General features: G+C 36.8%; 4 protein-coding genes across 4 annotated transcripts; 3 read left to right on the forward strand and 1 right to left on the reverse strand.

Moving 5' to 3' along the window:
* The first annotated feature begins 6,875 nt into the window (after positions 1–6,875).
* LOC126594277 (IQ domain-containing protein IQM6-like) lies at positions 6,876–10,440 on the forward strand. The gene is made up of 9 exons (XM_050260517.1): positions 6,876–7,189; positions 7,439–7,956; positions 8,075–8,189; positions 8,271–8,336; positions 8,411–8,499; positions 8,598–8,685; positions 8,834–9,070; positions 9,160–9,261; positions 9,387–10,440. The coding sequence occupies exons 2-9, from the start codon at positions 7,523–7,525 to the stop codon at positions 10,092–10,094; spliced, it is 1,839 nt and encodes a 612-aa protein (XP_050116474.1). The 5' UTR covers positions 6,876–7,189; positions 7,439–7,522; the 3' UTR covers positions 10,095–10,440.
* Positions 10,441–11,620: 1,180 nt separating this feature from the next.
* Positions 11,621–14,004, reverse strand: LOC126594287 (ubiquitin-NEDD8-like protein RUB2). The gene is made up of 3 exons (XM_050260533.1): positions 13,837–14,004; positions 12,783–13,042; positions 11,621–11,905 (listed from the first exon to the last, which is right to left on the reverse strand). Exons 1-3 carry the CDS (start codon positions 13,927–13,929, stop codon positions 11,794–11,796), a joined length of 465 nt encoding a protein of 154 aa, XP_050116490.1. The 5' UTR covers positions 13,930–14,004; the 3' UTR covers positions 11,621–11,793.
* A 2,814-nt stretch (positions 14,005–16,818) lies between these two features.
* On the forward strand, positions 16,819–18,176 carry LOC126594283 (uncharacterized). The gene is made up of 2 exons (XM_050260526.1): positions 16,819–17,045; positions 17,423–18,176. Exons 1-2 carry the CDS (start codon positions 16,941–16,943, stop codon positions 18,083–18,085), a joined length of 768 nt encoding a protein of 255 aa, XP_050116483.1. The 5' UTR covers positions 16,819–16,940; the 3' UTR covers positions 18,086–18,176.
* A 2,782-nt stretch (positions 18,177–20,958) lies between these two features.
* On the forward strand, positions 20,959–24,705 carry LOC126594276 (eukaryotic translation initiation factor 3 subunit C-like). Its single transcript, XM_050260516.1, has 4 exons — positions 20,959–21,005; positions 21,245–21,340; positions 21,464–23,245; positions 23,534–24,705. The coding sequence occupies exons 2-4, from the start codon at positions 21,317–21,319 to the stop codon at positions 24,509–24,511; spliced, it is 2,784 nt and encodes a 927-aa protein (XP_050116473.1). The 5' UTR covers positions 20,959–21,005; positions 21,245–21,316; the 3' UTR covers positions 24,512–24,705.
* The last annotated feature ends 1,040 nt before the right edge of the window (positions 24,706–25,745 follow it).

Genomic DNA, 25,745 nt, shown 5'->3' on the forward strand with positions numbered 1-25,745 from the left:
ATATTTTAATATTTGTAATCCCACAAATTATGTTTTTTATTTAAAATCTCATTACTATAAACAACTATAAATTTTAATTTTTAATTTAAAAAATATAGTAACGTACATAGAAATAAATTATCAATTAATTTTAGGGACTTGGATCAAAAATTGAAAACCAACAAAGTTTCAGTCAAAGATTATTCATAACTAGGGACCGCATCCAAAGTCTCCCTTAAAATAATTTCGTTAATTGGTTTATCAAATGCTACGCATATACGAGTGTGTGAGTTGTTACGTCGATGCTTTACAAAAGACAAGGATTGTCTGCCCTCCACTTCCGGTGCCCTCCTTGTGCCCTCTTGTTTGTGTGGTCACGGTTAAACCACGTCAACATTTTATATTACTATTTATTTTTGTCTTATTATATTTATAAAAAAATAATAGAAAATGTTGACGTGACTTAACCGTGACAACACAAAACAGGAGGGCACGGGAGGACACAGAAAGTGGAGGGCAGACAATCCTTGTCCCTTTACAAAAACAATCGCATTGGACAAAAAAAACACACGTTCGAGACACCTTGGTCATTCGCTTCGGTCAGAATAAAAAAAGTGCTTTTGCAGAAAGCTACAACTACAGCTAGTGTTGTTGGTCGTAGAGTCGAATCTAATCTTAATCCAAACAAGGACTTGGATTGTCTATCCCCCCATTTCATACTCTTCCCATGCTCTCCTATTTATGTAGTCACGATTAAGTCACGTTAACATATTATATTCTCATTCTTTTTTGTCTTATTATTTCTATACAAAAAAAATTAATATAAAATATTAACGTGACTTAACCGTGACCACAAATTATAGGAGGGCATGGGAAGGGTATGAGATGGGGAGGGTAGACAATCCAAGTCCCCATCTCATAGGACTTGGATTGTCTGCCATTCTCATTCCATACCCTCCTCATGCCCTCCTATTGTTGTGGTTACGGTTAAGTCACGTCAACATTTTATATTCCCATTACTTTTTGTCTTATTATTTCTATAAAAAATTAATATAAAATGTTGACGTGGCTTAACCGTGATCACAGAATATAAGAGGGCATGAGAACGGTATGAGACGGGGAGAGTAGACAATCCAAGTCCCCATCTCATATGACTTGGATTGTCTGCCCTCCCCATTCCATACCCTCCCCGTACCCTCCTATTTATGTGGTCACGTCAACATTTTATATTCCCATTACTTTTTGTCTTATTATTTCTATAAAAAAAAATTAATATAAAATATTGACGTGGCTTAACCGTGACCACAGAATATAGGAGGGCATGGGAAGGGTATGAGATGGGGAGGGTAGACAATCCAAGTCCCCATCTCATAGGACTTGGATTGTCTGCCTTCCCCATTCTATACCCTCTTCATGCCCTCCTATTTCTGTAGTCACGGTTAAGTCATGTCCACATTTTATATTCCTATTACTTTTCGTCTTATTATTTCTATAAAAAAATTAATATAAAATGTTGACGTGACTTAACCGTGACCACAGAATATAAGAGGGCATGAGAAAGGTATGAGACGGGGAGGGTAGACAATCCAAGTCTCCATCTCATATGACTTGGATTGTCTGCCCTCCCCATTTCATACCCTCCTATTTCTGTGGTCACGTCAACATTTTATATTCCTATTACTTTTTGTCTTATTATTTCTATAAAAAAATTAATATAAAATGTTGACGTGGTTTAACCGTAACCACAGAATATAGGAGGGCATGGGAAAGGTATGAGATGGGAAGGGTAGACAATCCAAGTCCTCATCTCATAAGACTTGGATTGTCTGTCTTCCCCATTCCATACCCTCCCCATGCCCTCCTATTTATGTGGTCATGGTTAAGTCATGTCAACATTTTATATTCCCATTACTTTTCGTCTTATTATTTCTATATAAAAAAAATTAATATAAAATGTTGACGTAGCTTAACCGTGATTACAAAATATAAGTGGGCATGGAAAAAGTATGAGATGGAGAGGTAGACAATCCAAGTCCCCATCTTATACCCTTCTCATGCCCTCCTATATTTTGTGGTCACGATTAAGCCACGTCAACATTTTATATTAATTTTTTTATAGAAATATTAAGACAAAAAGTAATGGGAATATAAAATGTTGACGTAACTTAACCGTGAGCACAAAAATAGGAGGGCATGGAGAGGGTATGGAATAGGGAGAGCAAAAAATCCAAGTCCATAAGATGGGGAGGGTAGACAATCCAAGTCCTCCAAACAAATCCTATTGGTCTGGTAGGCTGTACAGTGATGGTCCACAGCTGTACTCTTTGCTTGAAACCATGGTCTAAAATATCCATAATATCCTGATATTTCCATCGAAATTTCCGTGTTTTTGGACTACCGATATTTTTTTGGACTACCGATATTTCCAATATCATCGATATTTTAGACATTGCTAAGTCACTTATGTATCATGCAATGTATAAAGTGTAAAATATTGTACTAATTCATTATATATAAATGATTATGATGTGTTTAAACTTCTTTCATTAATTACTACATATTTTCTACACTCACAATGTTTGCCAGCTTGCTATATAATCAACTTAAATCAGTTATATCTATCATGCAATGCATTTCCTTCCAATTTTTTATGATAAACTAATAGATAATTGACTAAACAAACATCCTGCAAAGTTTCAATAAAAATTTCCAAGTTTTTCTTACAATTTCCGTGGTTTTTATTCAATTTTTATCAATATCAATAATATCCCGATATTTCCATCGAAATTTCCGTGTTTTTGATCTACCGATATTTCTTATATCATCGATATTTTATACCTTGCTTGAAACACATTCGAGAGTCTATTTCTTGTCGCAACGCAAACAAGCGAAAAATTATAAAACATTGACGGAAGAGATTAATTTATATGAAATATGTTTGCCGTCACGTTTCAGACTAGTAATACATTTATTAATGCAAGAAAATTAACACATAAAAATATATTATTAGTTAAAAATGTCACGTAACAGTAAACCTATTTTATATAAGTCTTTCTCTTAAAATAAAGTTTATATGGATTAGATTTAGATTATATTATATTTTTTTTTTAATTTTATAAATGTGAGATTAGATTATGTAGTTATAAGGGGCACAAAAGCAGTTAAGAGCCTAAATCATGGAAATAGTGGTGAGACTTCTCGGAGCTAGAATAGTGAACAAGAATAAACTTGCAAAGTGATGAGACAACTTAACTGACACAGCTACACACAAAAATTTAGCCATGTTTATTCGTATCATGTAAATCTTTTTCTACATTTAAGAAGTTAGGAAAAAAGAGTCGTATTTAATTGCTTAAACATAACTTTTGGTGGAAAATTCATTGCCTTGCACGTTAATGTGTTCTTCCGCAGCCCTCCTTTTAATGACAATGTGAGAAATATAAGAAAGTTTCACATGTTGGATCAACCACAACCAAATGTTGAATCAAATGACCTATATTTAGGTGCCCACGTTAAAGGAGTGAATGGTTTTTTTCTTTTGCCACTCTAATCATAATTATTAGCTAATGTCAATCATGTACGAATGAGTGGTATTCGCATGGTGGAAAATATTTCCTAAGTTATGATGACAGGAAATTGACTTTTTAACTCCTTCATTCTAACTTATTTTGTAATTGTATTCACTATGTACATAGATTTTCTCATATCACTATTTTACTGTGTTAGTTGTTCATACAACAACGCACTTTTGACACATGCAATAGGTGTCATTGTGCGCATAAGGACTCTAAAATATGATCTCATGTATACATATACAAGAACCTAATAAAACTAAAAATCTCAAAGCTGGCCCTAACAGAGTAGAGGTGATTTTTGTAGCTTATTATACTACCAAAGAAGTTTCCATGCAGCTTTACAAAAATAGAAAGAAGTTTCCATGCATGACGTACGTAGATAATAATTAAATTAATGAAATTCATTAATATGACAGAATATTTTCCCATGAACTATACCAAAAAAAAACAAAAAAAACAAAAAAAAAAACAAAAACAACAATGGTACATTTGAGAATTCAGAAATGGGCCACGTCAATAATCTCACCCACCCGAACTTTGTGAGAAGAGAAAAAGATGCGACAAAGGTTAACTTGGACGGCCAATATCAAACTCATCAATCCCAAACATCTATAAATTAACAACTCAAAAGGAATTGAATTTGCGTGATTGACAATATTTTTTAGATTACAGTGGTAGGGAATTGAATTCTTGATCTTTAATTCTAATTTATCTAATCATTCATACTTATTATTTGAAGAGATTATCTCATATCACTATTTCACTAAGTGTTAATTGTTCATAACAGCTCACTTTTATCACATATCAATCGTTTATAAGACAGCGCACATTTTAAACACTATTTATAATATCTATTATTTCTACAAAATTAAAGAAATTAAGTTAAAAAAGAATCTATTAGTCAATTCGACAGATCATTTTAGAAAGTGGGAGCTGCTTTGTATATCGATAGGATACTATTTGTTGAGTCAAACATCTCATATTCCAGGCTCAGATCCAGCAGAGACTTTTGTGGAATAACTAGGAAGTACCACAGAGAAGCTTCCCTCCAACAAAAAGTGACCCCCAATACTCAGACAAATAAACTTCGTTTTATATTTTTCAAAATCAAAAGTAGTTGTGACTAATGTTACGATTTATTGATATTTTTTTTAGCTTCAATCAAGATATAAAATCAAAGAAACCTAGATGAAAATCAAAGAAAAGATATGTGGAAAATTTTAACATCCACAACTAATAGTTAAAGTGAGATTAGTTAGCTTTTATGAAGCGTGTAGGTTTTGGTAAACGATAACTCATGTCATAACCGAATTTAGTTTGAATCATATGTTACAAACCCTAAACTCCAAGACAGGGTACTTAATAATTATCCTCTAAAAACTTGTGGTGTGTGCACCTTTTCGTTTTAGGAAAGAAACACAAGCTTATTTTCCGTCACAACAAAATAAAGTAAATTGTAGCTATGGTACATTAACTTTAACTCAATTGAAACAATGATCCCTTAACTAAAAATTCATTACCATTGGTCCCTCAACTCATCAAAACGTGCAGCTATGGTCCCTTAATTAAAAATCCTTTACCATTGGTCCCTCAACTTTAATTCAACTGGAGAAATAGTTCCTTAACTTTAATCTAATCGTAGCAATGGTCCTTCCAATATAACTCGTTTTGACAAAATTTTTGACGTGGTTAACAAAAATGACCATAATTACACACTTTGATGAGTTGAAGGACTCTAATTATATAATTGGTTATTCCAACATAACTTATTTTGACAAAATTGATGAAAATGACTATAGCTACACGTTTTGACAAGTTGAGGGATCAATGGTAATGGATTTTTAGTTGAGGGACCATTGCTCCAATTTCATTAAAGTTGAGAGACTATTGCTACAATTTACTCCAACAAAATAAGATATATTTGTTTGTGGTGTTTATATTAGAAAATTTTGAGTGGAAGGTCTTCCCGGAATATCTTTCATTTTACACAATATCCACATAGAAATCTATAATTAATAGTGGTGAAGTATATTCACTTAGCACTACGTCTAATAATATTTTCTCTATTTGTAAGATATCTTGAGCTCAACACCTGGGAATGGAGCATTTGACAGATAATTATTATGACTAACCAATTAGGTCGTCGAACCCAAGTCTCCGTGTTAGAACCCTACTCTACATCTTCCACAATTGCACAGAGAGAGAGTAACAGAAGAACAATACAAACAATACAATTTCATTAACTGCCTTTTTCTCTTACAAATCACTATCTTATAGCTAACTCCCAATCCCAAGTTCCCAACTAACTAATAACAGCCTCTTGTACACTTGTCACCACCATATTGTGCCATCTGGTATGGTATCCTAACACTCCGACCCTTTAGTGTAAATATATTGTTGTAATAAAAAAATATAGTCATTAAGGTGTATGAATCCCTTGTTGATAAATTGAAAATCAAATAATACTTATATTAAGCTATTCTACTTCTAGTTACAAGTTACAACAAGACCCGTACTGCCCGTCACTTGTGGGGACACTATTGATGTGAATAGTAACAGACCGTTGGTCGTCACTCTGAAATCTTGATACTAATCACATTAAAGTATGGAGAATAGGATTTGTACGTGCACCGAACCCATGGGGTGCACCACCTTGTTCAGTCCTTGCTATTAACGCTTCTTTTTTTTATATAGAATTTCATAATTGAAAATCATTCATTTTCTTAATCATCATTTAAAGGCCACTATAAAATTAATCAAATAAAAGATCGTTTAATCATCTATAAGCATTTAATAGATAGACAGTTCATCATGACTATGTTACTCGTATTAACATTGTCTATTTGTTTGACACATGTAAATGACTATGTTGGATTGCACTATTTTCCTCAAATATATTATAAGTAGGTGAACTTCCTTATGTGGTCAATACCACATGTGTGGAGAACATACTCCAATTATGACTGACTCCCTCTCTCTCTCTCTAACTCCAAGCTTTCTATATATAAATGTTGCATTGCAAGAATAGCATATAGCCAACGTATAGGTGCTGTGTTAAGCCAGAAACAGAAGGAAACGAAGGTATATTAAGCTCGAAGCTTAACAAAATAGAACCCCATTCAACTTTCAACTTTCAACTTCCCACATTTCCCGCTCTCTCTCTCATCATTACCTGCCATTTGCATGTCCATTTCTTCTCTCTCTCTCCCTCTCACTCTCCTCCATCTTTCTCTCTCTACCCTTCTTTTCTTCTCTCTCCTCAATCTTTGTCTTAAACCAGTGCCATCTCTCGTTTTGACTCTGTCTCTGATTAAGGTAAACGCTTATTGTTTACCCTTCATTATTGAGTACATAATTCTTAATTTGTTTTTTGAAAAATTGCAATGGGAGTTGCATAATATGGAATTGGTCGTTTGATGGATTTAAAGCCTCCTTTTGCTATTTGCACGGAGGTTGTAAAAATGGCTTTTGAGGTACCATGTTTGGATTTCTTGTAGAAAAGCAGGAATAAGGAGGAGATGGATGTCTCCATCAATGTATAGAACGGTAGAACTCCATTCCTGAATGTTTAAACACGGGCTCGTCTGGTGCTTAGGATTGGATGTTGAACGAAAAATAATTTATCCAACTTGAAGGTAGAGAATAAATTACTCAGTGAAGAAAACTTACGTCTTCTAATCGCTACAAAATAGCATGATCATAAGCGATATGTTTTGTTTATGTCTAATCCCCTCAAAATGGAAATCATTTGCCTCTGCCTTTACTATACCTTGAATTTTATGAGTTATCCAATCCAATCCTGGGAATGAAATGAGCCATAATATTACTACGTATGCCGTAACGTTTTCATAACTAATTCTGTACATTTAATTCATTTTTTGCAGGTATAGAGACCCCATAGATCTTGTTGATACAGGTCTTGGTTATTTGTAGCATAATTTATATATCTATAAACTCCTTGGTGGTCAATGGGGTTTCCAATATCCTGCCCACTTGCAGATTTTGATGATTTGGATAGTCATTGTGGAGCTGTTCATGTAAGTCCAGTTAGTCTTACGAAAGAAGAAAGGAAGCCGTTGCAGTCATTGAGCTCCAACACCTGCTGTGATTTGGAACCAACGACAACCATGAAATCACCTGGTTCAGTAAAGATGAACTTTGAAGAACCACTTAGCTTGAAAGATATGGAATTAGACACCATTTCAGCGAACTCACCTGCCGGGGATATGGAAAACAATGTGTCTGCTAGAGTAGAAAGCGGTATTGGAGAGAAACAGCAGACATCCGAGAACTCATTAAAGGAGCCCAAATACCAGGCTGCATTGAAGCTGCAGAAAGTTTATAAGAGTTTTCGCACCAGAAGACAGCTTGCGGATTGTGCAATTCTTGTGGAGCAGAGATGGTATGCTTTGATTCATGTCTACTTGCAACTTGAAGAGCTGTGACATCCATTTTTTCGGCATGAAAGGAAATGGAATTTTTTTATGCCTAGATTTATATTTTTGTGGTTCGATTTGTAGGTGGAAGGTGCTCGATTTTGCTGAACTAAGGCGGAGCTCTATATCATTTTTCGACATTCAGAAACCCGAGACAGCTGTTTCTCGCTGGTCTCGGGCAAGAACTAAAGCTGCCAAGGTAAGTATTAAAGCTATGTGACCTTGTATTGTGTACTGCTAAACTACGGTTCTAATTTTTGTTGCTGCAACTCTTTTGAAGGTGGGAAAAGGATTGTCGAAGGATAAAAGGGCGCGTAAACTTGCGTTGCAGCATTGGCTTGAGGCAGTAAGTTCCATAGCTTAGAATCACTACTAGATTTCATTACGGATATTCTCACTCCCATTCCTTCCTCCTAACAGATTGATCCAAGACATCGCTATGGCCATAATCTTCACTTTTACTACGCACGATGGCTCCATTGCGAAAGTAAACAGCCATTCTTCTATTGGTAAGTAAATAATCTGGGAAATCATATAATGATCACAACCAAGAACATTGTATAGCACCTATTTCGTAGTTATGAAAGTTTTTTTCTTAAAAATGCAGGCTTGATATAGGAGATGGAAGAGAATTAAACCATGAAACATGCCCTAGGTCGAAGCTTCAAGCGCAATGTATCAAGTATCTTGGCCCGGTGAGCATTATCATCAGTCAAGATTTTCCGTTTTAAGTTCTCTGTGTAGGAATTTGAAACAGTCCATACTTATTCACCAAGGTTTCAATCTAATAGTAAACCTTCAAAGAGAACCGAATTACTGACAAAGATTTCTTTCATTTTGCAGACCGAAAGGGAGGCTTATGAAGTTGTAGTGCAGGATGGGAAGTTCATGTACAAGCAGAGTGAAAACTTTCTTGATACATCAGAACCTAAGGATACAAAATGGATATTTGTGCTTAGCACATCCAAGACCTTGTATGTTGGACAGAAGAGCAAGGGGACGTTTCAACATTCGAGTTTCTTGGCAGGCGGAGCCACTCTTTCTGCCGGAAGATTAGTAGTGGAACAAGGAATCCTGAAGGTAACGATCGAATCCTTTATACTGCCAATGAGATTATGTTTAACACAATATTAATCATCTCGTTTTTCTTTCTCGGTTTATGTCAACAGTCAGTTTGGCCTCACAGTGGGCATTATCTCCCCACGGAAGAAAACTTCCAGGAATTTATAATGTTCCTTATGGAACACGACGTAGATCTCACAAATGTTAATGTATGTGTACACCCAGCAAACTTCGATTGTTTTAGTTCGAGAAATTATCTTCTACAATTTCAGAAGATGAGATTATGTAGTAGCATAGGGCATTCACTAAAGAAGTATTCTCCTTCAATTTGCAGAGAAGTCCAGCTGACGACGAAGAAGGAGGCTTTACAAAGAAGAGCAGCAACATCCGAAACAGCCCGCGAAAACCAAAAGAAACCACAACAACAAAAGACGAAGGCACAGAGCAAGATAACACTGACTCAAGAAATGAGGAGTCTAACTCAGCAGAAAATCCCAATCCTATTCTGTCAAGATTACCTGAAAGATTCTGCTCAAAGATAGCCAAACTCGAAATACCACAAAGGAACGATGCCTTCGACATTTTGAAGGACGGAATACCAATAACCTGTCGCGAATACTTTCCAGACTCTGCCTCGGATGATGGTTACGAAACAGCTAAAGAATCAGTCCTGACAGAGGAAGACTTCATGGTCCCTAAACTGAACTTGTTCGAAGAAGATCAATTCGAAGAAGATGAAAAGCCAGTGCCAAAGGAAACGATCATGCAGAGGATTGATTCACACAAGGGAATGAAGTCATACCAGTTGGCTCAGCATTTAACCAGCAGGTGGACAACGGGAGCTGGACCGCGAATAGGTTGCATGAGGGATTATCCTTCAGAGCTTCAGTTCCGGGTTCTAGAGCAAGCCAACTTGTCTCCGAGAAGGATAGGAAGAAGCCCCCGACTCTTGATTCCGTCTCCTTTGAGTAAAGAGGAAACCTCCGCAAAAAGTCTCCTTGGCCCCCGCTCGAGGAGCAAGCGACACAACACCATAGGCTGAAGTACGTACCTTGTAGATGAAAGGATCATCTTCAACGATTTACATGTTGAGATAGGGAAGATGCTAATATTATAGGAATTGTTTTGCATTCTTATTAGAACCTTTTTTTGTAGAGTTTGGACTCAACAGCTCTTCAGAAAGAGATCCTTCCCAACGCTAGAAGTGCTTCTACTTACACTGGTTGCTTTGCTTGGCTTACAGAACCCCCTACTAAATCTACGTACTTTTCAATACTAACTTGCTTCTTATAATTGTTAATACTTCCCACAATTCTGCAAATCTCAGCCTCTGATGTCCTGAAGGTAGAGTTGCTTGAGGTTTACTTTTCAAAGGTTTTAAAAGCTCCCTCATCCTAGCCACTGCGTATTACGGTCTAGTGGTATTTCTTTTTATTTATACTTGAGAGGTCTCAGGTTTGATTTTCGTTAAACGTAAATTTGAACCAAATTAATATGGTTAGCTCATTGTGAGGTTTAGCCTACTTCCCTAACATCAAATGTATTAAAAACTAAAGAATAAAACCCTCACCCTTCAAGCAACAAACAAAAGAATAAAGAAAAATGAAGAGTAATCAATAATACACATAGGGCGCTCTGTTATTGCCTCGTATTCTTGAGGGTGTGATCAGGGTTGTGGGGTGATACTTGCAATAAACTATTCGCGCTCTTTTGGGCGTCTTCTTTTTTTTTTTTGGGGGGGGGGGGGGGGGGGGGAAGTGGGGGAGGGGGGCTTCATACTCACGGGAGAAATATTGAGAGCACTGATCTAGTGTATGAGTTCAATACTCATGAAAAGCCAGGTTTGAAATGATCCTTGTTGCAAAACCAAGATAACTCATCTTACTAATTAAAGAAAAAAAAACGGTTAGGAGTCTCCAACCGTTAAGAATGAATCCCACCTTGATAAGAGAAGAGACATTGCATGTGCCTTCTTTCGCTCTTTCTTTGGCAAAAAGAACTTACTGGAGAGTATTGAAAGTAGCCGTTTTGCATTTCCTACATCAACATTATTCTCAACATTTTCTCGTGCGTTTATCATTTGGGCACAAGGTTCAAATCTGTGAATAAAATCTTAACCCTAAATCCTGAACTGAGAATCGTTAAGAATGGCCAGATAGTGCACCGTTGATTAAACCAATCTCTGAGACAGGCCAGATAGTGCACCGTTGATTAAACCAGCACCGTTGATTAAACCAATCTCTGAGACAGGCCAGATAGTGCACCATTGATTAAACCAATCTCTCGTCTCAGAAGCCACAATTTTACCAGTTCATTTCGCTTCCTAAAATTTTCCATGCAGACCCGCTTAAGAGCCTTTGAGAAGCCTCACATCACATCACATTCCTCACGAAATCTTTGGATATGTCTTTGTAGAACCATCAAACAGAAACAAGGACCCTTACAAACGAGCTGGCTTTCCATGGCACAGGTGCATCACCACCATGGCATCCCGTGCCAATGATACGATACCATGTGTGAGTTTTAGAGAGCGAGAGAGAGAGAGAGAGAGAGAGAGAGAGGCAAATGTATGCGAGTAACAGAAATACTTATGTCCACAATAACCAGCTTAGAACAGGCTTTCTGCCATGTATTTGAATTTATCAACAAATATTAAATAACATGCAACTCAAATTTTTAGTAAGGCATCAAGACTCGATAAGGCCTGAACAAAAGAGTTTGCCGGATCCAAAAACTACTATTTATTGACTACCACCTCGTAGTGCAAGCACAAGATGAAGGACAGAGCCCCCCTCAATGTTGTACTCTTTAGCTGTCTTGTCGTCCCCGAGCTGCTTGCCAGCATAGATAAGCCTACAAAAATTTATAAAATTAATTAGGTCTTTGAAGCAAATAAGTGGAACTACAACTGACAGACACTGGCCACTGAAAAAAATTGGCCAGTACTCAATGTGAAAGAAATTAAGAACTTGAAAATGACCAAAATATCAAAAAAACGTGTTAACATGAAAAACATTTCCTGAAATGTTTAGTAAGTACACCACTCAACCTGTGCTGAAACAATGTCAACGGGAGAGCAATGAACAGAACTGTTAACTAACTCAATAATGCGACGGATACTGCTTAAGAAGATTATTCCCATTAGCAAAGAGCGATACAAGACTTCATAATAGGAAAGCAATGCAATTTCAAATCCAAATTTTCTTTTGAAATTTTCAGACGTATATATACAGAATAATAATCATGGGGTATTATCTGTTGTCAAAACACAAATTGGCAGCAGCAGCAGCTAAAATATCCCAAACAGGAATAGAAACAAAAGTCAACTGTAACATGGGCATCCTGTCAATCTGAACAATCTCACCAGATGATCAAATGTAAGTGCTGTGGAACGCCAAAAACATGAATGAGAGCATTTCAAAGTAAACAGTGAACAAGCACAACTTCAAGCATTATTACAGGACAAAAAGGAGGCTCGCTGCCCAATATGAGAGCAAGAGCACATAGATAGAATAATTCAGTACATCAATTTTTTATCCATCATACAGTAGAAATTCGACAAGAATGAAAACCAAAATGTTATTATATTTATGAGAAACAAAGAATTCAAATGATTAACATATGATACTACTGAACTGATGCAGATATAAATAATCAATCAGAAGTGACTTGAATTAAAATAACATATTACTTTAATTACATTGAATTTTATAACAAAAATAAAATATACCTTTGTTGCACTGGAGGAATTCCCTCTTTCTCCTCAACCCTTTCCTTGATCCGGTCAATGGTATCAGTTGGTTCAATATCAATCTCAATTTCTTTCCCAGTAAGAGTCTTCACCTTAATCATGGTTCCTCCTCTCAGCCTCAAGACAAGGTGAAGCGTTGACTCCTTCTGGATGTTATAATCTGCAAGAGTTCGACCATCTTCCAATTGCTTACCGGCAAAAATCAATCTCTGTTGATCAGGAGGGATGCCTTCCTTATCCTGAAAACAAACATATACAAGTTACCATGCAATCCCATAACAACAAATGGAACTCTCTTTAATGCGCACAAAGGAAAAATATTAAGGACAGAAACATCATGACTCCAACATGTTATTCGCCTTCAAAATTGCCACTGATCTCTCTATGACACTAATGTTTTTTCCACAATTCCGTGAAAACAAATAATTAATAGTCTAAAAATTGCCAATGTTGTCATGATGAAAACTTGTTCTTTGGTAGATAAAAATATCGTCTTTTTCATAAACAAACTCACAAAGGCAACAATTCGGCTTAAATTTCTCTGAGAGACGAAATTAAAACAAAAGCAACAAAAAGAAGCCTCATGATGGAAAACTGAAAGGGGAAAGACGAAGCACAAATATATAAGAACTCCTCAACCCACTGGGTGGAATTGATTGCCAGTCTGCCGCACAAATTAGTTCACACAGTTATTTCTCAAAAGGGCCGGCATGGTGAAATTCGATTGTCCCTTTCCCTTCCAAGAAGGATAAAACTAGAAAAACAGAGGCAAGAGCAATAACTTTTAACCCCCAAAAACCGAGTGCATCAATAGCTGAAATCAGAAACACTAACCCTAGCTACAAATTGTTCCAACAGAGAATAACACACATATATATACGTATACAATCACAAATACTGATACAAAATACTAATTGAAGCAATTCACAAAATCGTAATAAATAAAAAACCCCAATCAACCAGAAATCGGAACCCTAAATTACGGAGCGAAAAAATAAACAAGAAGAAAACAGAAATTAGAGAGAGAAAGTACCTGGATCTTGGCCTTGACATTGTCGATGGTGTCGCTGCTCTCAACCTCGAGAGTGATGGTCTTCCCGGTTAGGGTTTTCACGAAAATCTGCATGTTTTCGATTTCGCTTCAGAGACAGAGAAGAGAGAGCTGACTTTTTATATCATAAACAGCAAAATAAGAGGTATTTATGTATTTTTATTCTTCTTTTTTGGTGGAAAATAAATCGGATCTATGAAAAGAAAAAGGAATATTAAAAGATTTCTCTTTTGGTGAATAATTCGGAAATTGATTTTTTTTTTTTTTTTTTTTTTTATTCTCCAGTTCCGAAATTTACTTTTCAACGGAAGAAGTGATTGGAAATATGAGAAAGTGTGGCCCCACGTTTGAGATTCCCCAACATGTATCGAATCTCTGTTAATTAATGAATTCCTTTTTGTTAATAAAAAAATAGTGAAAGTGTAACTTAATCTTCTATTATACAAAAGAAATAATAGGCAATAATATAATTTTACAGGTCTAAATTTTACTGTTTTTAATTGAAACTTCATCCACAGATGATATTAAAATATCTCTAATATTTAAAATTAAAACAAAAAAAAATAACAAAAAACAAAAGCCCCTCACTCTCCCCATGTTCTCTCTCTCTTTCTCATTTTCTAAAAAAATGTGTTCATACACACAAATGTATAGGCAAATGCTAGTATCAATTAAACAAAAAATATCACCATGGGATGGCCAGTGATCGAGGACGAATTTCAGGCCCGTTTCCACACAACATGTCTTAGATTCGATTCATGCTGCTAGTGAATTACACGATGGTGATCAGGAGGAGGCTGAAATGCTTCTGTGAGTCTTCTTGGTCCTCGAAAAGGTGGACTGCTATTGTGAAACCACTGGTTGATTCCTTTTTAAAAAAGAAAATAATTATAAATAAAAAAAGTTGGATATCAAATTCTTGTAAAAAAAAAAGTATTTTTACTGACCACCCTATTTATTACTTCTAAACCGATGAGTATTACCACCACTTGAAGATAGTGAGAAAAAAAAAACAACCCTAAAAAAGTTGGATATCAATACATTAGTTGCAATCCTAGGTTAGGCAAGTTGTTTGTGGATATTTCTAATTCACATTAACTACGAATCTCCAATGTTCTATTGTTCGGCGGATTGTCATGGACTAAGTATTATTAGATGGAGCTCATATATTATGTGTAAGTAAATATAAAAAAGAGTAATATCAGGGAGATCATCTATTTAAATTATAATTTGTAATCATATGATATGATTGTTAATGAAAAAGGGTAACGTTAAAAAGACTATCTATTTAAACTATATTTTATAAATCATATGATGTAGTTGTTAATGCTTGAATTATTACTTAATTGTTGATTAACGTGTTTATAAAAATTGATGACACATCGCATGAATACAAATTTAGTCTAAAAAGTTAGTTTACATAACATTACTTTGTAAAAAATCTAAAATGAAAAACTATAATATGAAAGAGAAGTTGGAGTAAAATGCGTGAGTAAAAACGTGGGGCTTTTTAGCTTTTGAAAATGAGGGACATACTTTGATGACATGCAAGCAAGGTTCTAAAAAACGCTAGGCGCTAGTCGGGCGGCAGGCTAACGCCTAGCGCCTAGGTGGCTAGGCAGGTTCTAGGCGGCCTAGGCGGATTTAGGTTAATTGCTTATATATTTTATGAATTAATTAAATTTACTATATCAAATGTAAATAATTATTGACTAATATGTTATTTCTTATAGAAGAACATACATATGTGAATGTTTTATGTACATATATGATATGCTTGCCTAGGAAAAAAAAAACAAAATATTATCTAAATAATTTATAATTTATATAAGATTTATATATATACACACACACACACAATATATATATCCCAAAATTTTAAAAATATAAAAAGCCCATAATGGGTGGCTTAAAACCATCAAACCGTCTGCCTTCTTTCACATCACCCGTCCACCTTCTTTCACATAGTAGGTGGTTTTCATGATTAAAACCATCACAGTCCATGGTTTTCAATTTTAAAACCATCAAAATGTCCACCTCACCTCTGTTCTTTCACGTTACCCAAGCTTTTGAGTCCTCAACTTGCACCACCACCACATATTGAAATGTTTAAGTCTCTTTCTCTTCGCACTCTCTCTTCTCTACTCTCATCTTCACACTTCAGAGCAAGTCCACCCATGGACATTGCTCGGGGGACAGGGGAGAGGAAAGGGCATGAGGCCCTGTGAACTTGCTCCAGCGTTGAAGGAGCTCGAGCGAAGGTGAGGCCCGAGCTTCGGGCCTGTGAAGAGCTGACAGCCCGAGAGCCTAAGTGGGTGTGACGCCAGCCCCGGCGTCTGACCCTTTTTTTTATTTTTTCTGTCAAGCGCGTGCACCCCACTCACATGTGGGGGCGCGTCACCCGACCATTTTTTAGAAAAGTCAGACGACTTTTCAGACAGAAAAGTTACCGTTGGACGCCACGTGGCTTCCCACGGTCCCTTCGATCTCAACGGCTCTTTAATTTGGACCGTTGGATCTCAACGGTAAAAAAAAATAAAAATAAATCTTATTTAATATCAACCGTTCGATCTGAGATCAACGGTCGATATTAATATACTTTATAAATAAAAAAATAGTTTTAAAATTAAGAAAAGTTACCGTTGTGACATGTGGCACAATCTGGAGTGTTGGAATTCAATTTTTTTAAAATCCAACGGCAGAGATTAATTATTTGAATAAAAAAAATTTAAAAATTGTAAAAAAATCCAAAAAAAATATCTGAAAATTTAAAAAAAAAAATGTTTCTACTTTTCTATAAATACCTTCTCATTATCATCTACTTTACTCCACAATTTCATATTTTCTCAACTACTTTCAATCACATTCCTATCTTTCTCTCAAAGTTTCAATCCAATTTTTTTTAACAAAATGACTATTGATGCAGGTACGAATTGAACGCTTCTTGAAGATGTTGCATTATGTACTAGCTGAGTTGAAGTTACTCATAGTTCGCGTACAGGTAATGAAATGCAGTTGCGAGAAATGTAGAGTCTTATTCATACCAATTATCTTGAAAAATGGGTGGGAGTAGAACCAAATAATCGATGTCTAATCGTTGGAAATTACTTAGCCAATCGTTTAGTATTTGGAGAGACGCCTTGGCACAAGCTAGTAGTAATCTTCGAAGTGGGGAAAATTACACGGATCAGGTAACAATATATTATTTATTTGTTTGTACTATACCCAAATTTACATTGTAATTATTTGTTTGTATTATTTATTTGTTACATACTTTAATTATAATTATTTGTTTGTATTATTTATTTGTTACATACTTTGATTATAATTTTTTGTTTGTATTATTTATTTGTTTCCTACTTTAATTATAATTATTTGTTTGTATTATTTATTTGTTACCTACTTTAATTATAATTATTTGTTTGTATTATTTATTTGTTACATGCTTTGATTATAATTTTTTGTTTGTATTATTTATTTGTTACCTACTTTAATTATATTTATTTGTTTGTATTATTTATTTGTTACCAACTTTGATTATAATTATTTCTTCTCCCCCATTGTGTAGCTAATTCAAGTACAAGCTTGGTATGGTGCCAAAACCAAAAGCAAAAATAAATCATTCAACCAGTGGGAATGTTGGAATATTGTCAAAGATTGTCCTAAATTCAGAGTTGTGCCTGTCGGTCCAGAAATTGTCATGAACAGCACCCCGCTATACTCTACACTTGATAATGGCTCGCATGAAGATGATGCAGAAGAAGTGCCTGAAACGCCCATCCCTGAACAAGCGTCGGGTTCGACCCGTTATCCAATTAGGCATCAAGGTAAGAAGGCTTCAAGGAGAAAAGGAAGTGCTTCCAAGCATGATTATGCAAAGTACATGGAAGAACTTACTCGCCATAGTGAATTGACTTTGGCGCGGGAAATGGCGAAATTTGAGGCTAATAAGGCTAGAGATGAGGTAAAAGTTGCAGGTGTGGAGAGAGAATTTCAAGCTAATCAGAGAGAAAGAGAGCTACTTAGGCATGAAAGGAAACTGGTTAGAGAAGAAAGAATGGCTCAACGAGATCGTGAGATTATGAACACCCCTTTAGAAAGGAAGTCTCCAAATTCTAAATATTTTTGGAAGTCAGAGAAAGAGGATGTGGTGCGTAGGAGGCGTGCAAGAGAAGCGAGAGCAAGAGGAGATGGTCCTAGCAGAACAAATTGGTTAAGTGATGATGAATAGAGTATTTTTTGTAATCGGAGCCCATTGTTTTCCAATCACCTTGGGTTGTAATTTATTATTTATTTAATTGAGTATTTTATGTTGTTTCCAATTTATTGAATTTAGTACTTTATTTAAAGTGAGAGTAAATTTATTTAATATGGTAATATATTTATACTATAAGAGAATCTTTATTCAAATGACATAAACACACCAAATAAAAAACTCACGAAATGAACACCAAATAAAACGTACCAAATAAAATTACATAAACACACCAAATAATAAAAACCTCACTAAATGAACTAAAATAAAACACACCAAATAAAATTACATAAACATACCAAATAATAAAAACCTCACTAAATGAACTAAAATAAAACACACCAAATAAAATTACATAAACATACCAAATAATAAAAACACACCAAATGAACTTAATTATCTTCAGCTTGTTTCAATGCCCACTGGTGCTCTATCAAGTCATTTTGCCTGGCATTGTGCATGTCTGGCCTTTGAAATGCAGTATATCGTTGAATGACCCTTTCATTGTAACGTTCATCCCTTTCTAATGGCTCATGTTGCATGGACTCATCGGTGGCGTCATGAGCACAATATATACGTGTTCTTGAATTGTTCATCGTGTCTGGCTCATATTCATCAATGGCTTCATAATCATACTCATCTTCCACAATCATGTTGTGAAGAATGATGCATGTCATTATGATGGATTGAAGCGACTCTACATCAAACAATCTGGCAGCACTCCTGATGATCACCCAGCAAGCTTGGAGGATACCGACACAACAATCCATATCCTTCCTGCACCCCTCTTGACATCTTGCAAAGTGTTTTTCCTTTGCACTTCGCGGATGTGGCACTGTTTTGACAAATGTTGACCACCTTGGATAAATGCCGTCAGCTAGGTAGTATGGCCCGTCGTATATACGTTCGTTGATTTCATACGTGACTTTTAGTGCCTTTCCTTGCAAGACATCATTGAACACTGGGGATTGGGCAAGGACGTTGAGGTCATTTTGAGCTCCCGGAACCCCGAAAAAGGCATGCCAAATCCATGTATCAAAAGATGCCACTGCCTCCAAAATGATACTTTTTGCTTATTTTCTGTCTCCATAAGCGCCTTGCCATGCACTTGGACAGTTTTCCACGTCTAATGCATACAATCAATGCTCCCAATCATCCCAGGAAAACCTCGCATCTCGGCCTTCTTCAAAAGCCTTTCCAAGTCCATGTGAGTAGGTTTCCGGAAGTACTCTGCAGTGTAGATAAATTCGATTGCTCTGCAAAACCTTATCAGGGACTCAAGAATGGTTGATTTTCCCATCCTCGCTATCTCATCCACTTGGTCTGCAGCTGCTCCATACGCAAGCATCCGCAACGCAGCAGTAATTTTTTGCTCGGGAAGGAGACCCATAGCACCACAAGCATCCTTCTTTTGCGCAAAGTAAGAATCATGGTTGCAAACAGCAATCATGATTTTGTTGAACAAATGTCGTTCCATTCTAAAACGATGTCTGAAGTACGTATCAGGAAATGCACTATTATGGACAAAATAATCGTCCAATAGCTCCTCACCTCGTTGTTGCCTGCTTCTATCAAGGTTTTTGGAACGGGTGGGCCTGCATATATGAGCCATAACTTGGATGACTCGACGAGAATGTGAGTCTCTAGCCATTCTTGCTTCGTCATCTCTCCTTCTTCGCTCCTCATCTTCTTCCTTCTCATTTTGGGCTATATGGAAATTGAACATTCCTTCAGATTGATTAAACAATTCTTCCTCTTCTTGATCGGAAATTAGTGAAAAATAGATAACAAAAAAAATTAAATAGAGAAAATTAAGAATGCTTTCGTGAGCACGACAAAGGCATATGAGAAGTCATAAATAAAAAGAGAACAAACTTGCAACCCAAGTAATAAACTTTCTTACCAATTCTTACCAAGGTGCAAAAAAAAAAGCTGTCAATTATTCGAAAAAAACAAAAGAAACAAAAAAAAAACACTCCGATCAAAGTGCGTTATATATAAAAAGCCAATTCAACCAAAAACTGCGAATCCTCTGCATCTTCCACATTCTACCGTTAATTTCAACCCTCCTCGCCACCATTTTCTCTCTCTAAGCGGTTAAAAAAATTAAAAAACAAAACCATTTCACTCTATCCAACTTGAGTATTTATCAAATATAGCCAAATATTAGCCCCTAATTTCAAAAATGTTAGTTTTTATAAAAACTTTCAAATATATCCAAAATATCACTTAAATAGACACAAATACCCTTAAACTTTAAAACCAAATAAATTAAAAAAACCAAAACCCTATTAGATTGATATTTTGGACGGCAAAACCTAAAAAATGGTGGAGATATAGTGAAGGCATCGGCTACTGTGGAGACTTTGTGCAACCCTAAACTACGAAGGTGAGTGTAGATGGTTAATTTTTTTCATTCTTCCTAGTCTATGTTTTCTCTTTGCTTTTGTAGTTTCTTCCTTCGGTTGAATTTTATTGAAGAACGAACTGTCAATTTTTGTAAAGTTTACGGAATAGAAATTCTTTAGCGCATATTAGAAAAATTAGGTTTCTTGTGTCAATGGAAGATTGACAAATCTAATAGCTTTTGCCAATCAATTAGAGGCAAAGCTAATAGCTTTTGCCAATCAATTTTTGCTCTTTGTTTGGAAAAGAAAAGAAAAAAAAAGGAGAAAGTTTTAGTTAGAGATTATAGCATAAGAAGTGTTAAGTCTAACAATTAGTTATTCATATAAATTAAGGGTAGTTATGTCTATTTAAGTGAGATTTTGAATATATATGAAAGTTTTTATAAAAAATGACATTTTTGAAATTAAGGATTAATTTTTTGTTATATTTGATAAATTCCCATCCAACTTCTCATCTGCTACCGAATCTCAATCTCTCTTCCTCCACTGTAAGACAGATTCCAATTCTCTCTCTCTGTTTATATGCATGTGATTTAATTTGTTCCTTGTTTTCGCGAATCATATATCGAAACCCTGCACTCTGTTTATTCTGTTCACGGGTTTTGTTAATGTTACGTATTTCGGATTCATGCATGCAACGTGTTATAAGGTTTCGAAAATTTTAGATTCATTACTCTTGTGATTCATTATTTTGGATTTTCATGAATTGGTTGCTTGTAATGAACAGGAGGGTGATTTTTCAACCCGTTTCGGCGTAAACCAAACAGATTCTTGTGTAGTGATCTTCTCCTGAGACAGAATGGCATCGAAATTCTGGAATCCGGTATTTTTTTTTGTTCATAATTCCTGGATTCTACATTTTGATGAAATCTTAGAAGCATATGATAATGTGCTAATTAGTTTCTTGTATTTTTTGTTTAAATTAATTTTTCATGTGTTGTTTTAGACTGGAAGCGATTCGGAGGATGATAGTGATTACGATTCGGAGGCTGAAGTTGCAGGCGGTGATCCTGCCACCAAGCAAACCGATAACAAATACCTTAAGGACATTAACGATAGTGATAGCGATGATTCTGATGGACATAAGCGTGTTGTTAGATCCGTGAGAGACAAACGCTTTGATGAGATGAATGCCACGGTTGACAAGATAAAGAATGCAAAGAACATAAATGATTGGGTGAGCTTGCAGGACTGTTTTGACAAGATCAATAAACAGCTTGAGAAGGTGATGCGCGTGACCGAGTCTGAAAAGGTGCCTTCTCCTTACATCAAAGCGCTTGTGTTGTTCGAGGATTTTTTGGCCCAAGCGCTGGCAAACAAGGATGCTAAGAAGAAGATGAGCAGTAGCAATGCCAAGGCGTTGAACGCGATGAAGCAGAGGCTGAAGAAGAACAATAAGCAGTACGAGGAGTCGATTAAAAAGTATAGGGAGAATCCCGAGCAGAGCGAGGAGGAAGGGGGAGAAGAATCGCCGGACGAAGAGGAGGAAGAAACAGATTCTGAAATTGATCCAACTGAAATTCCAATTTCGGGTAGTGAAGGGGAGGAAGATGGTAATAACGAGAATGGTTGGGAGAAGAAATTGAGCAAGAAGGATAAGCTCATGGACAAGCAATTCATGAGAGATCCTAGCGAAATCTCGTGGGATATGATCAACAAGAAATTCAAAGAGGTTGTGGCTGTGCGGGGAAGGAAGGGGACAGGGAGGTTTGAGCAGGTGGAGCAGCTGACGTTCTTGACAAAAGTTGCTAAGACGCCTGCGCAGAAGCTCGAGATTCTTTTCAGCCTTGTGTCCGCTCAGTTTGATGTCAACCCAGGACTCAGCGGGCACATGCCTATAAATGTGTGGAAGAAGTGTGTGCAAAACATGCTTGTTATACTTGATATTCTTGTGCAGTATCCAAACATTTCGGTGGATGACATGGTTGAGCCTGATGAGAATGAGTCCCAGAAAGGATCGGATTATGATGGCACGATCAGAGTGTGGGGAAACTTAGTGGCTTTCGTAGAAAGGATTGATACTGAGTTTTTCAAGAGCTTGCAATGCATTGACCCTCACACGCGTGAGTACATTGAAAGACTTAGAGACGAGCCTATGTTTTTTATTCTTGCTCAAAATGTTCAAGAGTACTTGGAAAAAGTTGGGAATTTTAAAGCTGCTGCAAAGGTAGCGCTAAGGCGGGTTGAACTTGTGTATTATAAACCGCAAGAAGTTTATGATGCCATGAGAAAATTGGCTGAGCAGACACAGGATGACGCTGATGCTGGCAGTGAAGGCCAGCAGGGGGCTAAAGCAGCAGAGGAAACTCACGGCCCACCTGCATTTGTTGAAACTCCTGAGCTCGTTCCTCGGAAACCAACTTTTACTGAGAGTAGTAGGGCCTTGATGGATCTTTTGGTTTCCTTGATATACAAGTATGGCGATGATCGGACTAAAGCCCGCGCAATGCTTTGTGACATTTACCATCATGCTCTCCTAGATGAGTTTTCTATTGCGCGGGACTTGCTGCTAATGAGTCACCTGCAAGAAAGTATTCAACAAATGGACATTTCAACACAGATTCTGTTTAATAGGGCCATGGCACAACTTGGTTTGTGTGCATTTCGGATTGGATTGATCCCCGAAGGACATAGCTGCCTTTCTGAACTGTATTCGGGTGGAAGAGTAAAAGAGTTGCTAGCCCAAGGTGTCTCCCAAAGTAGATATCATGAGAAAACTCCAGAGCAGGTACCAGTGCTTTTCTTTTTGTTATTGTTTATATAATCTATCATGTATCATATTACTTTGTGTATGATCTGAATCATTATGCGTGCTGATTGTTCGTATAGATGTGTAATCAAAACTCAACAAGCAGATTCTAAGCGGAATAGGCCACAACCAGATAATTTGGTTTTTGTAGAACTAACTGGAGATCATGTGTTGTCAAATTGCTTTTTTAACAACTGCATGAAATTTCCACGATATCTGACTTGTACCAAATAGAGGAATAACATGAATTATGTTACAAAATTTCAGGAAAGGCTGGAGAGGAGGAGGCAGATGCCTTACCATATGCACATAAACCCGGAGCTCCTGGAGGCGGTGCATTTGGTATGTGCCATGCTGCTGGAAGTGCCTAATATGGCAGCTAACGCCCATGATACAAAGCGCAGAGTGATAAGCAAGACATTCAGGAGGTTGCTCGAAATGAATGAGAAGCAAACGTTCACAGGACCCCCAGAAAATGTCAGGGATCATGTAGTGGCAGCTACAAGAGCCCTCAGCAAAGGCGACTTCCAAAAGGCCTTCAATGTTGTCAACTCCCTTCATGTCTGGAAGCTCCTCAGGAAACGTGAAAGCATTATCGAGATGCTCAAGGCTAAGATCAAGGAGGAGGCTCTGAGGACCTACCTTTTGACCTACTCGCGGTCATACAAGACTCTAAGCTTGGAACAGCTCGCGAAGATGTTCGATCTCTCAGAGGCACATGCGCATTGCATTGTCAGCAAGATGATGATCCATGATGATTTGCGCGCGAGTTGGGATCAGCCCACGCGCTGCATTGTGTTCAATGACATCGAGCACACTAGACTGCAAGCTCTGGCTTTCCAATTGACTGAGAAGTTGTCTATCCTTGCAGAAAGTAACGAAAGGGCAACAGAGTTGAAGATAGGCGGCGGTGCAGTAGACCTGCCTATGAGGCGTAGAGACAGCCAGGACTATGGTACCGGGACACCTGCTCTGAGTGGAAGGTGGCAAGAGAACTTTTCTTTCGCTCAAGGAAGGCAGGGTGGTGGCTCCTCCGGGCGTTCAGGATATAGAACATTGGGATATGGCCAAACTGGCGGAGGAAGTGGTTATTCCAGGGACCGAACGGGGACTGGGCAGTATCGAGGGACGGGTCAGAACACAAGGTATCAAGGATCAGGGAGGAGTTCATCTGCGAGGGGGTCTCAGATGGATACTTCGACTCGTTTGGTCAATCTAAACAGAGGACTTCGTGCTCAACACTGAAATTTTTTTGCTTACTAAGAAGCTATTGATTTTGATCGTTCGAATTTGTTTCTTGAGGCTTAAGTTTTGGACCTTTAGAAAATGTGGAAATTTGTGTTTTTTTATTGTGGCCATGTAAGTCTTGGATCTTAATAAGTGCTCATTTGCATACCTTCGTTAAGTTTGTTGGCTAGAATAATAAACTCGCTCTTTTTCCACCTAAGTTTGAATCTCATTCTCAATGGATGACATGAGAGTTTTATCTATCTTGCGAAAAAAAAGTTGCCTCTTTAGTTTTTTGACAGAGTTGCAACAATATTTGCCATATGAAGACGTATGGCAAATGTGGAGATGGCCACCACCGTTAAGCTGTCCGACAAGAACTTTAGGCTCGAGAGGATGGAAGTGGTGGCTATCGGAAAAAGTGGTAGCAAAACATTTCATTCAATTTAACTACTAACTATCTATCTGCTTTCTTAATTCTTCCACTCCCACTCCCACTTCACTTGGTATGTTCTAATTTTGTCTACGTACTCGATCGTTGCTTGTTTGTGTTGTGCTAGGATAGCACCAAACCTTATGGAACCAACTCAAGGTAACCCACAGGAAATTTATCAAATGAAAATGCAAGAACAAAATATAAAAGACACCAAGATTTAACGAGGTTCCTCAACAGTCAGTGTAACTGGAGTACATCCTCGGAGCAGTAGGAGCTCACCCAATAATCCACTATTAACCAAATGGGAGTTTACAAAGTGTTGGCAATCTCACAACCCAAATAACCCAATACACTCAATAGCTCTCACATACCAAAGAAACAAATAGAGTAGAAAATATAATGAATAATTTCCTCTCTATACATGTAGCTTAAAGCTATTACAACAACTACTTTGGTGGATAATTACTAACCAAAGAGATGAGCACTTTTTTTCTCTGAGGAGCTACGGCACCCTTTCTCTGTTGCTCTGCTGCTCTCTGCTCTCTTCTCTCTGCACTCAGAATGGGTTTTTCACTCTCTTTTCAAAACCGAACATCCATCCACACAAGAACCAACAACTATTCTTATCACCAAAGAATAATGCTCCATCCGAGGCTAGCCTTTTAAAATTCCACAAAACAATAAGAAACATAATTATAATGTCTCCCCACTTTTTATTTTTTTATTAGCCAAAAGATATATAATAATTTGGCCCTTTTTTCTTTTGCTTTGTTTAATAGCTAAAAGGTGATGTTGAGTTGGCCACTTGGCCACAAT

The sequence above is a fragment of the Malus sylvestris genome, chromosome 12, assembly GCF_916048215.2.
Source record: "Malus sylvestris chromosome 12, drMalSylv7.2, whole genome shotgun sequence".
NCBI lineage: Eukaryota > Viridiplantae > Streptophyta > Magnoliopsida > Rosales > Rosaceae > Malus > Malus sylvestris.

What these genes read in the sequence shown, in the direction of transcription:
- LOC126594277 (XM_050260517.1), top strand. Translation starts at nt 7,523, where the DNA reads ATGGGGTTTCCAATATCCTGCCCACTTGCAGATTTTGATGATTTGGAT. An exon ending in TGCAGCATTGGCTTGAGGCA is followed by an intron (nt 8,337 to 8,410) that starts GTAAGTTCCATA and finishes TCCTCCTAACAG; the next exon opens with ATTGATCCAAGACATCGCTA. An exon ending in GTATCAAGTATCTTGGCCCG is followed by an intron (nt 8,686 to 8,833) that starts GTGAGCATTATC and finishes TTCATTTTGCAG; the next exon opens with ACCGAAAGGGAGGCTTATGA.
- LOC126594287 (XM_050260533.1), bottom strand. Translation starts at nt 13,929, where the DNA reads ATGCAGATTTTCGTGAAAACCCTAACCGGGAAGACCATCACTCTCGAG. An exon ending in ATGTCAAGGCCAAGATCCAG is followed by an intron (nt 13,043 to 13,836) that starts GTACTTTCTCTC and finishes GTTTGTTTTCAG; the next exon opens with GATAAGGAAGGCATCCCTCC. An exon ending in ATTCCTCCAGTGCAACAAAG is followed by an intron (nt 11,906 to 12,782) that starts GTATATTTTATT and finishes AAATTTTTGTAG; the next exon opens with GCTTATCTATGCTGGCAAGC.
- LOC126594283 (XM_050260526.1), top strand. Translation starts at nt 16,941, where the DNA reads ATGTCTAATCGTTGGAAATTACTTAGCCAATCGTTTAGTATTTGGAGA. An exon ending in GGGAAAATTACACGGATCAG is followed by an intron (nt 17,046 to 17,422) that starts GTAACAATATAT and finishes CCCATTGTGTAG; the next exon opens with CTAATTCAAGTACAAGCTTG.
- LOC126594276 (XM_050260516.1), top strand. Translation starts at nt 21,317, where the DNA reads ATGGCATCGAAATTCTGGAATCCG. An exon ending in CATCGAAATTCTGGAATCCG is followed by an intron (nt 21,341 to 21,463) that starts GTATTTTTTTTT and finishes GTGTTGTTTTAG; the next exon opens with ACTGGAAGCGATTCGGAGGA. An exon ending in ATGAGAAAACTCCAGAGCAG is followed by an intron (nt 23,246 to 23,533) that starts GTACCAGTGCTT and finishes ACAAAATTTCAG; the next exon opens with GAAAGGCTGGAGAGGAGGAG.